Below are 13695 nucleotides of genomic sequence, written 5' to 3'. Positions count from 1 at the left end.
GTAGGAGGAAAGGTCTAGATGAAATCAGATCTCCAAAACTCGGTAATCAAAGGTCTTTAGGTCCAAGGTTTCCAAGGTCGTTATCTATGCGGGGATCGCCACTGTCCGAGCAGTCGGATGACCATCGGATTGCGCGTTGGACCAATAGTTTGGCTGGAATTACTAGTTGCTACCAACAGTACGTACAGAGCACATATTTCACATAAGCTGCATGTAGGCAGCTAGTCAGAAATAGAATAGACAGGGCCTTGGGATTAAATGGTTGGGGACAGGCAGCGGGAGAGCTTTCCCATCTCTTCCACCTTTGACCTTTTCTATCGCGCCCATGGATGCCCAGTCTTGGTAAAGCTCTTATCATACACAGTGGATGATTTGGCTAACTCACACAACATAGATGATCTAATTTGGCGACAAATGTATCGCCGTGACGAACGATACGCTGCTAAACAAGATTCGTCCGACCGTACACCGCTTAGAACTCGCGGAGCCCCGTTTTGGACTTCCAGAAAGAGTCATTGTCAAGCAACAAAAAGACGAACGGGAAGCTGAGTTCTGCAGTGAAATATCTTCCTATACTAAGTTGCAGAAGCTTCAAGGGACTGTCCTCTCAGTTCTATTTTGGCGAAGGCTCTTTCAATAGGCGTCAGGCCTTGATCCTTTCAGAGATTGAAGGCATTACTCTGCGCGAGCTCGCGAAACAAGTCGAATCAAATATCGAAGAGGAGACTTTGGAGTTATCTCTTGAGAATGCTTTCGGGGAGTCTTACAAGCTCGGAGCTGAGCATTATGACCTGAACCTAGGTAATTTTCTGTTCTGTGCCAATGGACAAGTGGTGGTTATCGATCTTGGAGATATCGAATTTCATGATAGACAGCAAGCTTGGGAACTCAGCCTCAGTATGGGCTGTGCGTACTATCTGATGAGCAGATTCAGAGATGTGAGATATCCAGGTCGTCCTCCATCACCTGTTTTGTACTCAGAAATGCCTGTTGCCTTGGGTTGCACGGGGCCTATGAGCTGCTGTGGGAGCCTTAGGAAATCGAGGTTTGAACAATAGCCTGCAACAATCCCATATCATCGGCTGATTCTCTCAATATTCGCGACTATTTCGAATGGGTCGCTTGACGTGGAGGGCTGGCTGGGGCAGTAGGCAAAAAGTGGCAAGGCATGAGCACTAAAAACTTCATGCGTACTCCGTAGGTAAGGCTTGAATATCTGTCCAGTTAAATTTCTATATTTGAATTACGCCAACCAAAAAAAAAAAAAGAAGCTACAATACATATATGAAAGAAATGGTTCGTAGATGGTATCCCCATAAATGCGCGCTCACGGTCTCGAGCCAGCAAAAGGTTTCTCTTCATCTTCCCACTTCTGCCGTTCAACGACGCTTCGAGCCCTGTAGAATGCGGGATTAGCAACAGCCTGTGAGACATTAGATACAAGGCAACGACTTACCGATAGGCCTTAACAAAACGCCAAACCTCTGTGTCTGCAAGGTTCCAAGCCTCGACAACATCTTTGATATTGATGCCGGTCGTTTCCTTATTCTTAATTATCTCGCGGGCCTTTTGGATGAGTTCATATTCTTTGCCGACTCCTTGCTCGCTTGGCGTGTTATCCTGCGCACTCTTGGTAGACTCTATGTCGTTCTCAGTGGCCGGATCAATCTTACCCCCACGAGGGATCTTGAAGCCAAACTGCCATTCAAACTCGTCCAAGAGCTCTGCCGGAAGACTCTGGCCTGCCTCTGCAGGAAGAGATTCCACTGTCATCCACAACGAAGTTCCGACAGCATCTTCGCCTGCGACAACCTGCTTGAAGATCACTCCCCGGTATGAAGAGCCCAATTCGGGCCCAAGGTGTTTTTTGGTCACCTCAGAGAGCCATGCGTCGCGCTCGGTCTCCCGGCGAACTTGTGCTGTAGTGATCTGCTCTGAGTTCCTCTGAAGGCTGATAAGAGTGTAGGGATGAGGAAGGGTGCCGATGGTGAACAAGAAGGTGGTGTTTTTATAGGTCGAAGGCTGGCTGATACGCATGGGTTGCTTTGCAGTCCCAGACCCGCATGGGCGGCATTCGGGGTCATTGGGTGGACAGGAGTCGGGAATGGGCGACTCCGGGCACTGAATAAGGGCCTTTGCCAGCCTAAGAGCAGGCTCCACCAGGGCAGTAGTGTGTTGAGGGAACGGCTTCAGCACAGCCAGCCCGGCGGGGAAGGAGCTATGGAATTTATTATGGAGGTGGGCGTTGATCAGTTGGACAAGAGCCAACTGACCACTCGCAGCGTTCTCGGTCATCTTTTCGTGCACGGCAGAGTAGCCAGAGGTAATGGCTGCAGATTTGTAGAACGCCAAAGCGGTCGGCGGCTCAACCTTGAACGATTCCGGATCAATCAGATCAACGAAGGACTGGGTTTTATCATCGAGCTTCAGGACTGCGCTTTGAACGGCTGCATCAATCTGCGACTTTTCAGCCGCGTAAAGGCCATTCTTAAGGTTTTCAAATCGGGTAATGGACTCTGGGATACTCCCCCGCCGAAGATACGACAGCATGAAATCATCATAACGCGCCATGGGGAAGCAGTGGAAATCCGCGAGCAAGCCCGTGCCCATGTGCCCCCACGCAAGCCAGGCGAACACCTCGTTCTGAGTTTTGGGCGCGAGTTTCCACTTCTGGACAATTTCGTAGTTCGGGTTCTTCATTGCATCGCCCGGAGTCAACACCACAGGCTTGAATCCTTGCGCGAACCATGCCCGACGCCACGCGAGGAGCAATTCCGCATCGGCGCTCTGCAATTCCTTGAGATCCTTGCCATTGGCTTTGTTGGGGTTATATTTCGCATCGTAGTATGTGTAGATCGGTCGACGTTCGCGAAGGGGAGGGAGGACGGAGCGAGTCTCATCCAACGTGATGGCAGAGGAGAATGGGTTCAACCATTCTAGGGTGCTGTACCATTTCGACTCGCCGTGTGTGCTGTTGTTCTGTTCTTCGGGCTGCTCATGGGAGGGAGGGCGGAACGAGGGTAGGTGGAAGTTGCTTAATGAGGGTAGCTTTGGTGTGGGCACGAACTTGGCCGGGCCTGTGGCTGGTTGCTCGCCGGGATCAGGGATCGGAGATGACGAGAAAATGAAGAGTAAAAGCGCGACGAACACAATTACAGACAGGAGGGCTGTACTCCTGTGAGGAATCATCTTTCTAGCATTCAAACCAGAGGACCTGTGTAGAGGCCCGTCAAAAGTTGAGAAAACACGTGTGTCTTTAAACTGCGACACTTCTCCTGAAACTCCACCCGGATTTGGCCAATTCAGTCTTGGCGAAAGAATGACGATAGGTATGAAGAGAACTCAGCACAACTTCCATCTGAATCTCTTGCTCAGAATAGAATTCACTGGCTTCTAATGATGAGCCAAATACAAAATAGAGCCTTTGATAACAATCTTAGGAGCTAGGACGGGGATGGTAGTTCCTTACTTTGAGATCAAAAAGAAATGATGACTCAGCGAGCCTATTATAAATGACCTCATAGAATGAGACCTGCGAACCTCTACGACATAGAAACTCTTAACAACCAGATTTATGCTCAAAATATTCCGGTATCTCTCTTACGATGATCAAGATACTTTACAATTATGTTCCTGATCATATTATATTGTGTTCGTTTACAAGCAACTAGTAGGAACATATTTATGTCGCTGTATGTAGCTTTGATCTAAACCAGTACAGCTAGTGATGTGAAGGCTTTGCAAAGTGAGATATACATCAAGGATATTCCACTAAGTTATCCACACATATCTTGGGCTGGCATATGTTATGTTGTATGTTGTACATTCGTCTTCTGTCTATATGCCCTCTTCACCAGAATGAGACCTCTGCGATAGTTAAATGTCTACTCTTAGCACCCCAAGAATGGCTGTATAGAGCAAAATAGTCTCAACGTTGTCAATGTGAGTATCCAATGGAGGAATCAGACAAAGGGAATGAGTATACGTAGATCTCCTGTACTCCTCCAGTTCTGCCAATCTGTGCCGCTCTTGGCTGGAAAAACCTTAACTCCGACGCCACCCCGCTGTCCAATCTTGGCAGGCGGTGAACCCTCTGTGGGGAAAACAGCTGATCAGCGCCTCAATTCTCATTGGCAGAAATAGCGGCGAGATCGGACTTTTCCGCTCGTTATGGGGGGGTAATTTTAATATTGAGTCACCGTATCTTCCATTCTCCAACTCTTTTGAATATACTGCAATCATGGCTGTGGGAACAGCCTCTTTGCAGGACCGCCTGGAGATATGGGCACAAAGGTTGAACAATCTGACTGTTTCCCCATTGACCCGAGATTATCCCGATACAAAAGAGACCGACGGCAAGAGAGTCATTGAAGCTTTTGAGTCTCTGCGATTCCCCAAGGAGAAGCTTGAGGCGTCGTCATCCGGATTCACCGCTTTCTTAACTGCCTTCATTATACTGGTAGCGCGATTGGCTGGTGATGAGGACATCGCTGTGGGCACAAACTCCAGCGAGGATGGCCGTGCCTTCGTCATCCGAGTTCCCATTGATGCCTCGGAGTCATTTGCCCAGCTATATACCAAAGTAGACAAGGTCCGTATATATTTTACTTGTTATAGGATTCACTACTAAAAGCCTTGCAGGCCTTTAAGGAGGGGTCTTCCCAAATCGTGCCCTTGGTCAGCCTTCGCTCGTATATACAGGAGAAGTCCAAGTCCGAACGCACCCCGGTCCTCTTTCGATTCGCCGCGTATGATGCCCCTGCTGCCTCCCAGGATTACCCTGCAAACACCTTCGATACCACTGATTTGGTGGTTAACGTTGCACCGGGTTCGACCGAGGTCGAATTGGGCGCATACTACAATCAGCGTCTCTTCTCGAGTGCCCGTATTGCTTTCATTTTGAAGCAACTAGCCAGTATCGTTCGCAATGCTGCTGCCAAGCCGGACGAGGCTATCGGACGTATCGACTTGATGACCGAAGATCAGCGCGCCCTCTTGCCCGACCCAACATCCAACTTGAACTGGTCTAAGTTCCGTGGTGCCATCCACGACATTTTCACTGCCAATGCGGAAAGCCACCCAGACAAGCTGTGTGTGGTTGAAACCCCGTCAACCAGCTCCCCTCACCGCCAGTTCACCTATCGCCAAATCAACGAGGCCTCCAACATCCTCGGCCATCATTTAGTACGGTCTGGCATTCAACGGGGAGAGGTTGTCATGGTTTATGCCTACCGTGGCGTGGACTTGGTGGTTGCTGTCATGGGAATTCTGAAAGCCGGTGCGACTTTCTCCGTTATTGACCCTGCCTATCCCCCAGAACGTCAGAACATCTACCTTGATGTTGCCCGTCCTCGCGCTTTGGTGAACATTGCCAAGGCTACAAAAGATGCAGGTGAACTTTCGGACATCGTGCGTACTTTCATCGACGAAAATCTTGAACTCCGCACTGAAATTCCCGCACTTGCTCTACTCGATGATGGAACCCTCGCCGGTGGATCCGTCAATGGTCAGGATGTATTCGCCAACGATGTGGCACTGAAGTCCAAGCCTACTGGTGTCATCGTCGGCCCTGACTCTATTCCGACCCTGTCTTTCACGTCCGGCTCGGAAGGCCGGCCGAAGGGTGTCCGTGGCCGACACTTCTCTCTGGCCTATTATTTCCCTTGGATGTCTGAGACTTTCAAGCTCACCCCAGACGATAAATTTACTATGCTGAGTGGTATCGCTCACGATCCTATCCAGAGAGACATTTTCACCCCGTTGTTCTTGGGTGCTCAACTTTTGGTGCCCGCTCGTGAGGACATCCAAAACGAAAAGCTTGCTGAATGGATGCAGAAGTACGGTGCCACCATCACTCACCTTACACCTGCCATGGGTCAAATTCTTGTCGGTGGTGCCTCTGCTCAATTCCCTGCTCTTCACCACGCATTCTTCGTGGGTGACATTTTGATTAAGCGAGACTGCCGCTCACTCCAGGGACTTGCGCCCAATGTCAGCATTGTGAACATGTACGGAACAACCGAGACCCAGCGCGCTGTCAGCTACTTTGAAATCCCTAGCTACGCCAGCCACGAGGGCTACCTCAACAATATGAAGGATGTGATTATGGCTGGTCGCGGAATGTTGGATGTGCAGATGCTGGTTGTCAACCGCTATGACCCCACTCGTCTGTGTGCTGTTGGAGAGGTCGGTGAGATCTACGTTCGTGCGGCGGGTCTTGCAGAGGGTTACCTTGGTTCCCCTGAATTGAGTGCGAAGAAGTTCCTTACCAACTGGTTTGTTCAGCCTGAAGTCTGGACAGAGAAAGACCAAGCCGAATCTAAGAACGAGCCCTGGCGGCAATTCTACGTTGGTCCTCGTGATCGCCTTTATCGCAGTGGTGATCTAGGCCGTTACACGCCATCTGGAGATGTTGAGTGCTCTGGCCGCGCCGACGACCAAGTGAAGATTCGTGGTTTCCGTATTGAGCTCGGAGAGATCGACACCCATCTTTCCCAGCACCCTCTGGTCCGTGAGAACGTGACTTTGGTGCGAAGAGATAAAGACGAGGAACCCACGTTGGTCAGCTACTTTGTACCTGATATGAACAAGTGGGCATCATGGTTGGAGAGCAAGGGCCTTAAGGACGATGACTCTGACTCTGAGGGTATGGTTGGTCTGCTGCGACGCTTCCGTCCTCTCCGCGATGATGCTCGTGAGCATCTGCGCAGTAAGCTCCCTACATACGCAGTGCCGACCGTTATCATTCCCCTTAAGCGCATGCCTCTGAACCCGAACGGCAAGGTCGATAAGCCCGCACTTCCATTCCCAGACACTGCAGAGTTAAGCGCCGCTGCACCTCGCCGCCGCTCATCCGCGGTGCAGGCCCTCTCTGAAACCGAGCGAACTCTGGCTGAAGTCTGGGCCAAGCTCATTCCCAATGTGACATCTCGCATGATTGGACCGGATGACTCCTTCTTTGATCTCGGTGGCCACAGTATCCTCGCGCAGCAAATGTTCTTTGAGCTTCGTCGTAAGTGGCGTGTTATTGACATCAGTATGAATGCTATCTTCCGCAGCCCAACCCTTAAGGGCTTTGCTGGCGAGATTGACCGCCTGCTGGCAATGGAATCATTCGCGATGAGCGATGAGAAGACTCTAGCTGTGGAAGCTACTAATAAGCCGGACGACGAGTACTCGAAGGATGCTGTCCAGCTTGTCAGTGAACTGCCTAAGACATTCCCTCAACGTACCGAGTCTATGCTCACTAGTGAACCCACGGTGTTCCTTACTGGAGCCACTGGTTTCCTCGGCGCGCATATCCTCCGAGACCTACTTACCCGTAAGTCTCCTTCCACCAAGGTGGTAGCTCTAGTTCGGGCAAAGACCGAGGAGCAGGCACTTGAGCGACTTCGCTCCACTTGCCGCGCGTATGGTTTCTGGGATGAAGCATGGACCTCCAAGCTGCAAGCTGTCTGTGGTGATCTTGGAAAGCCGCAATTCGGTCTTTCCCAGTCAGTGTGGGACGACCTTGCCAACCGCGTCGATGCTGTGATTCACAACGGAGCTCTTGTCCACTGGGTCTACCCCTATGCGACACTTCGACCGGCTAATGTTCTTGGTACCATTGATGCCCTCAAGCTGTGCGCCAGTGGAAAGGCTAAGCAGTTTGCCTTTGTCAGTTCGACCAGTGCGTTGGATAAGGACTACTACGTCCAAGAATCCGAACGTATCATTGCCGCTGGTGGAAATGGTATCAGCGAGGATGACGATATGGAGGGCAGCAGAGTTGGCCTTGGAACCGGTTATGGTCAAAGCAAATGGGCCGGAGAATACCTTGTCAAAGAGGCCGGCCGCAGAGGCCTACGGGGAACCATTGTCCGCTCTGGATATGTTCTTGGTGATTCGGTCACCGGAACTACCAACACCGATGATTTCCTCATCCGTATGCTCAAGGGCTGCATTCAGATTGGCCTTCGCCCCAATATCTTCAACACCGTGAACATGGTGCCCGTTGATCATGTGGCTCGTATTGTCATTGCCACTGCCTTCCACCCGCCCGCCACGGGCGTTAACGTCGCTCATGTTACTGGACACCCTCGTCTGCGCTTTAACCAGTTCCTCGGTGCGCTAGAGCTCTACGGATACAATGTCCCCCAGGTTGACTACGTGCCTTGGTCCACTTCCCTCGAGGAGTATGTCAACGATGGCGAGCACAATGACAAGGAGTCTCAGCATGCTCTGTAAGTTACACTCCTATCGGTCCGTTACTGAATACGAACTAACCTTCTTTAGTATGCCCCTTTACCACTTCGTTACCTCCGACCTTCCCTCCAACACCAAGGCTCCGGAATTAGACGACGTAAATGCAGCCACAGCTCTGCGTGCAGATGCCACCTGGTCGGGCGTTGATGCGTCAGCCGGTGCTGGCGTGACTGAGGAATTAGTCGGCTTGTATGCCTCTTATCTCGTTCAAACCGGTTTCCTGCCTGCACCGACCGTCTCCGGCGCCCGCCCTCTGCCTGCAGCGCAGATTAGCGAGGAACAGAAGAAGACCCTGTTGAGCGTTGGTGGCCGGGGTGGTACATCTTGAAATTTATAAAAAGAAGCACATGTACTTATGTATTCTGATTTTAAAAAGCATTTACATTTCTCATATTCTTTACCACCCACCCTCGTATTCAAATGAGCAATTAAATGTTTGGCTTGTAGAGTACATATACACCGGATTTTAGGCCGCGTAAGTTGGGTTTCTGTTTCCGCTTTAGTGCTCATCCCTTGCCGCTTTTTGCTCACTGAGCACCCTGATCATCATATAGGCCGGATGAACGGGGTCCCGAGGTCCCGAGGTCGCCCGCTCACTACGGAGTACTGAGGAGCCCTAATCCCACTCATTCACTGAGCGTGATCTGATCGCTCTGACTTACTCACTGAGCACGACTGGATTATTGAAGCGGAGGGAATCTACAGTCGAAATGTTCCGAAAGCCCCCAAAAAATAGACTATACACTAAATCCGTTAAATAAAAGGCTATCATAAAAGTTTACTATCTTCACGTCTCACACATTTACGCACTCTGCATGTATATGTACTATAAACATATCCAAAATAGATTCGAGTTAGGGCCTTCAAATCAATACACATGATTGATCAATGGCTTAACACCTAATCTAGTAGGACTGGTGCAGGGAGATCGGAAGACTGTCTGCGCGCAATCGAATGTTCTTCTGTTTATTTGCCCAGACTCCCTTGCTTAGATCGAGTCTGCCCTCGTATGGAGCATAATGTGGAGTTTCTTTCCTTCTGTTAATGGACTCGTACTAGCACTGTGGCAACTAAGCGGTTCTAGGCAGACCATGAAAGCGCTGGGATCAAGGATATATATGATCATTATTTCCCACCAGCGAGTCCTATCTCCTCATACCTCGTCAGTCGATCGAGAATACGGATAAAACCAAACCTATATTATCATCCATCACGTCATCGATCAATCCAACAAGAGACCATGAGGAATCCCACCTGTCCCCAAGATATCAAGCCCACCCGCACCGCCGACTTCCATGAGATTTTGGCCGTGGCAAAGCTGTACACCGACGCAGTCCGGACCAGCAACCCTGAATGCATTCACAAATCCTTCCATAAGGATGCCACTATGTGCGGGCACATAGGTCCTGACTTTGCCAATGGACCAGTCACAGACCTTTTGGAAATAATGAAGGAGAAGGGTCCAGAACCTAGTTTGATCTCCCACCTGCATATCCTGTCGACAACCCCTACCACCGCCATTGTTGAAGTAGATGCAGAGGTGGATACAGTTGGGTTCAGAGATCATTTATGCATGGCCAAGGTGGACGGACGCTGGCAAGTCATGACCAAGCTTTACCACTTATATGAGAAGAAGCGTGCTTGAGCGCTGGCTTTCTTTTGTTCGAGTGACCGATGGATTGGAGGTAGTGCTTGAATGTCCGTTATATGATAGGATACCATCAATCTATGTCCATTAGAAATAGCAGCCAGAAGTTTTGCTCGGTGGATTCATGATTTTGATGCAGTATTTCGTCCAAATTTATCCCTCTATAAGCATTACTAGCTTATTGCTATCCACTCCCTGATCCATCGGATATTTTTTGACCTCCAAAGATAATTTTCGCTGACATAAAGTGCGGAAGTAAAGCAAGGGGGATCATCACCGTCAAGAGACGGAAAAATTATCCTAGGCGCCGATATTTTATGCGAGATGACCCGTCCCGGCCCGACTCTGTGGTTTTGGGTGAGAGATGTCTTTTTCCCTGCGGGTATGTCTCCCTTGCATATTGCATGTCATACACTATATGCAGTACAATGTAGACAAATGTATGTTATACGTATTTCGGAGATTTTACTGGACTGTGGACCGGTCACCCTATAACACATCTCATAAATTCGATCATTGGGGAAAAAGCAAGCTTTGTGTTCAGCGTGCTGTATCTACCACGTAGAAAGACTAGGGCATGCTGGCCCCGACATTGATATTGGCGCCATACACAGGGCTTGAATCCTCGCTGAGCAACCAGACTATCGTCCGAGCCACATCGCCCGCTTTAACCACCGAAAATCCTTCTTTCCTATAGACCTCTTTGACCTCATCGCTCGTTTGAGCCTTGGGCATAAACTGTGGCAGCAACGGAGTGTCGGTTATCCCTGTGAACAACTTGTTAGCCCCATCTAGCCGTTCTGTCATGGAACAATAAGAGCTGTACCTGGAGATACGCTGTTCACGCGAATCCCGAATGGAAATGTATCTGCTGCCACGCATGTTGTAAAGTAGGTGGAAGCTCCCTTGGAAGTTCCGTATGCATACACATCTGGGATATGGCTCAGTGCTGCAATACTACCCACGTTGACGATGCTGCGGTCATCAGAGGGAAGCGATTTCATAGCGCGAACCTCCGCACGGGTGCAGTAGAAAACACCATCAAGATTTACTTTGAGTACCTTGCTCCATTCCTCATCTCCCTCCTCCAGAATTGTAGGCGAGTTTCGGAGCCCAGCACCCTGGGCAATGCCGGCAATGTTTGCGGCCCCGTGAAGGTTACCAAACTTGGCCACGATACTCTTCACCCATTTTTCAACCTCAGTGGGCGAAGTCACATCTAACAAACTGCAGTGCACCTCTGTGGCTGGGTTGATTTTCTTCATAGATTCCTTCAGCTCGTCAAAGTTCTTGCAGGATATATCGCCCACACAAACAGCAGTAGCACCGCGCTCAGCTAGCAGTCTGCTAGTGGCTGCGCCGATGCCAGATGCACCACCAGTGATGGCAAATACCCTGGATTTCACGGATGCCATTGGGTCAGGTTGATTTATTTTGATATGAGCAATGATATTCAAAGTGAAAGAGAAAGGGTTGGAGAATATTCTGAGCGGGGTATTCGTGCCCAGAAACAAATGTCTCCCTTCTTCAATCATAATGTAGTTACTTCTGAATCGTCATCCCCTCCATTGTGTACATAAAATTCTGATCTACTGGCCGCCAGGGCCGTAAGGGACTTGATTTACATTCTGGAAGGATAAAGGATTTCCTATGTCGCATTTCTACGCAAGGATAGCCACGCTGGGTAGCATTGCATAGCTAGCTTATAAAAATGAAGCGATAGATTTTCCGCAACAATATATCGTGCAGTAAATGGCTGGCTGAACAGTACACCGTAATTTCCTGATCCTGAAAGAGCATACCATGACACGATGCATCACTCATAAACACCTCGTGACCTTATAGAGGATGAAATATATAGTTTAGGATGATATTTTGCATCTGCATTGCAACGTAAGAAAACTAAAATTCAGACTATTGATTAGCGGAGTAAAAGCCCATGCAACGCTCTTTTCTTGTGTGCCTCATTTAACTTCAAATTCAAGCCTTGAACTAGATCTGAAAACTCATGTGGCTTATGCACATCGGACGTCTGGAACCATTCTTCTCCGTGAAGCGGATCTGGGCCATCAGTAATCTGAAAGTGGTTCTATCCCGCTTGTGATACAGCTTCTACGGCAGTTAGAATATGTCAGTACCAATTAATTAGAGATATACAGGAATGAAAATAGAAGGACTGTTTAATAACTAATATCTTAAGATTCCTCAAGAACAAGATATCAAAGCTAACAGGCTGCCTACACCCATTTTTGCTTCTCGTGCTCTGCAAAGGTCCTGAAAAACCTTGGTGGGTTCCCCGTCACTTCTTCGACAGAACCGTTGAGAGTTTCCTGGGGACTATTTTTGACATCAACTTCCATCGCAGCAGACATAGCTGCAAAGTCTGCAGGCATTCCAATTTCGTCAACCAGAATCTTGGTATATTCTGCTTCCGACAAACTGTGATGGGTGATTTTCTTGCCGAGGATCGAGGTGAGAATCTCCGCAACCTAGGATGTGAATCAAGTCAGTTTTGTTCGTCAACAAGAAGTAGGATATAATCATCTTACCTGCCCGTATGAGAGGAGCTCTGGGCCTTGAATGATGTATTCTGTCTTATGCGAGCCCCATTCTGTCAAGCAATGGAAAGCAACGGAGGCAATATCATCGGCTGAGATGAAGGGGATCTTGCCCTCTCCTGTCGCTGATACTACTTGACTCTCGTTCTTGATCCATGTCCGTTGGGGGTCTTCCAATAGATTCTCTGGGAAACAAAAAACAGTTTAGCCACTCTATAGTCCTAAGCTATATGTTAGACAGGATGAATCATACCCATGAACCACGTCGGCCTCAGTGCCACATACTCAACTCCTGGTAGAGAGTCTAGATAGGCGTGGACCTGACCCATCGAGTGATCGCCTTTCTCAATATTACTGGCACTGACAAGCACAAATCGCTGGACTCCCTTAGAGCGAGCAAGATCAACGAATTGGATCATAGGTGGGACCATGTCCATGGTAGGGGGTCCAACCAGATAAACGGCTGAGATCGGTTGCAATCCATGTTTACCAATCTCTGCAAATGGGTTGTCCCACGTTGTCTTTTCATACCAGTTGAAATGGGAAGAGTTGTATGGGCTTTCCTGTGAAGTCGAGCTAGATCCAACCAGGAATGAAGTTTTTGCAGCATCAAGAAGAGCCGCAAGACGACTGGCCGTTTTACCCCGTCCCCCAAGTACAAGAATAGTCATTGCAAAATGTCTAGATAGTAAGGCAGTCGGAAAGTTGTCCTTTGTATAGCTTTCCCTTCTGGAGAATAATTGAGTTGGTTACGAGATATTCAGACAATAAGTACTCAGTTGATAGCTCATATTGAACCGTAAAGCAACATGTGACTAAAAATATGCCGGTCTCACCTCATGCTTGACTATGACGAATTCAAATGCAGATACTATTTTTCCTTGTTTGAACCTGCCAGGCTAATGGCTAAATGAGGTCTGCAGCTCCCAGGATCTTCCACAAGTACACAAAATACGGCTCCGCCAATTGACCGCCATTGAATATCAACATCTCATGTATCGGTTGAGCTATGTATAACTAGATAACGGAAAGTATACCAATCAGGCGGCTATGACGGAAATATGCACAATGCAAGTTAGAACTGATCCTTGCTGAGTCCCATTTGCGAAGACTTCCTCGTGCAGCGCCAATACATCCTGCATTCCAATTTGAGCTCATGAAGTCGCGGTGGGCTAGACGCCACATTTTCGGAAAGTGATGCAACTTTTCATAGTCGTGGCAAGCTCCAACCCCCTTGCATATTGA

The 13695-nt window shown here is 49.0% G+C and overlaps 6 protein-coding genes across 6 annotated transcripts; 3 read left to right on the top strand and 3 right to left on the bottom strand.

The window, feature by feature from the left end:
* Positions 1–329: 329 nt before the first annotated feature.
* On the top strand, positions 330–921 carry LCP9604111_3723 (uncharacterized protein; the record flags this gene model as incomplete). The annotated part of the gene is made up of 4 exons (XM_039071343.1): positions 330–342; positions 395–463; positions 559–801; positions 872–921. The coding sequence occupies 4 exons, from the start codon at positions 330–332 to the stop codon at positions 919–921; spliced, it is 375 nt and encodes a 124-aa protein (XP_038930386.1).
* Positions 922–1327: 406 nt separating this feature from the next.
* Positions 1328–3189, bottom strand: LCP9604111_3722 (uncharacterized protein; the record flags this gene model as incomplete). The annotated part of the gene is made up of 2 exons (XM_039071342.1): positions 1328–1397; positions 1457–3189. The coding sequence occupies 2 exons, from the start codon at positions 3187–3189 to the stop codon at positions 1328–1330; spliced, it is 1803 nt and encodes a 600-aa protein (XP_038930385.1).
* A 1051-nt stretch (positions 3190–4240) lies between these two features.
* Positions 4241–8572, top strand: aarA (L-aminoadipate-semialdehyde dehydrogenase; the record flags this gene model as incomplete). Its single annotated transcript, XM_039071341.1, has 3 exons — positions 4241–4591; positions 4642–8222; positions 8275–8572. The coding sequence occupies 3 exons, from the start codon at positions 4241–4243 to the stop codon at positions 8570–8572; spliced, it is 4230 nt and encodes a 1409-aa protein (XP_038930384.1).
* Positions 8573–9484: 912 nt separating this feature from the next.
* Positions 9485–9889, top strand: LCP9604111_3720 (uncharacterized protein; the record flags this gene model as incomplete). Its single annotated transcript, XM_039071340.1, has 1 exon — positions 9485–9889. One exon carries the CDS (start codon positions 9485–9487, stop codon positions 9887–9889), a length of 405 nt encoding a protein of 134 aa, XP_038930383.1.
* Positions 9890–10462: 573 nt separating this feature from the next.
* fgaDH (chanoclavine-I dehydrogenase easD) lies at positions 10463–11307 on the bottom strand (the record flags this gene model as incomplete). The annotated part of the gene is made up of 2 exons (XM_039071338.1): positions 10463–10659; positions 10719–11307. The coding sequence occupies 2 exons, from the start codon at positions 11305–11307 to the stop codon at positions 10463–10465; spliced, it is 786 nt and encodes a 261-aa protein (XP_038930382.1).
* Positions 11308–12129: 822 nt separating this feature from the next.
* On the bottom strand, positions 12130–13121 carry LCP9604111_3718 (fgaFS/easG family protein; the record flags this gene model as incomplete). Its single annotated transcript, XM_039071337.1, has 3 exons — positions 12130–12381; positions 12442–12635; positions 12704–13121. 3 exons carry the CDS (start codon positions 13119–13121, stop codon positions 12130–12132), a joined length of 864 nt encoding a protein of 287 aa, XP_038930381.1.
* Positions 13122–13695: the final 574 nt, after the last annotated feature.

Source organism: Penicillium roqueforti, assembly GCF_015533775.1.
Source record: "Penicillium roqueforti strain LCP96 04111 chromosome Unknown scaffold_06, whole genome shotgun sequence".
Taxonomy (NCBI): Eukaryota; Fungi; Ascomycota; class Eurotiomycetes; order Eurotiales; family Aspergillaceae; genus Penicillium; species Penicillium roqueforti.
Note: the sequence above shows the minus strand (reverse complement) of the source record. Positions and strands in the feature narration are given on the sequence as shown.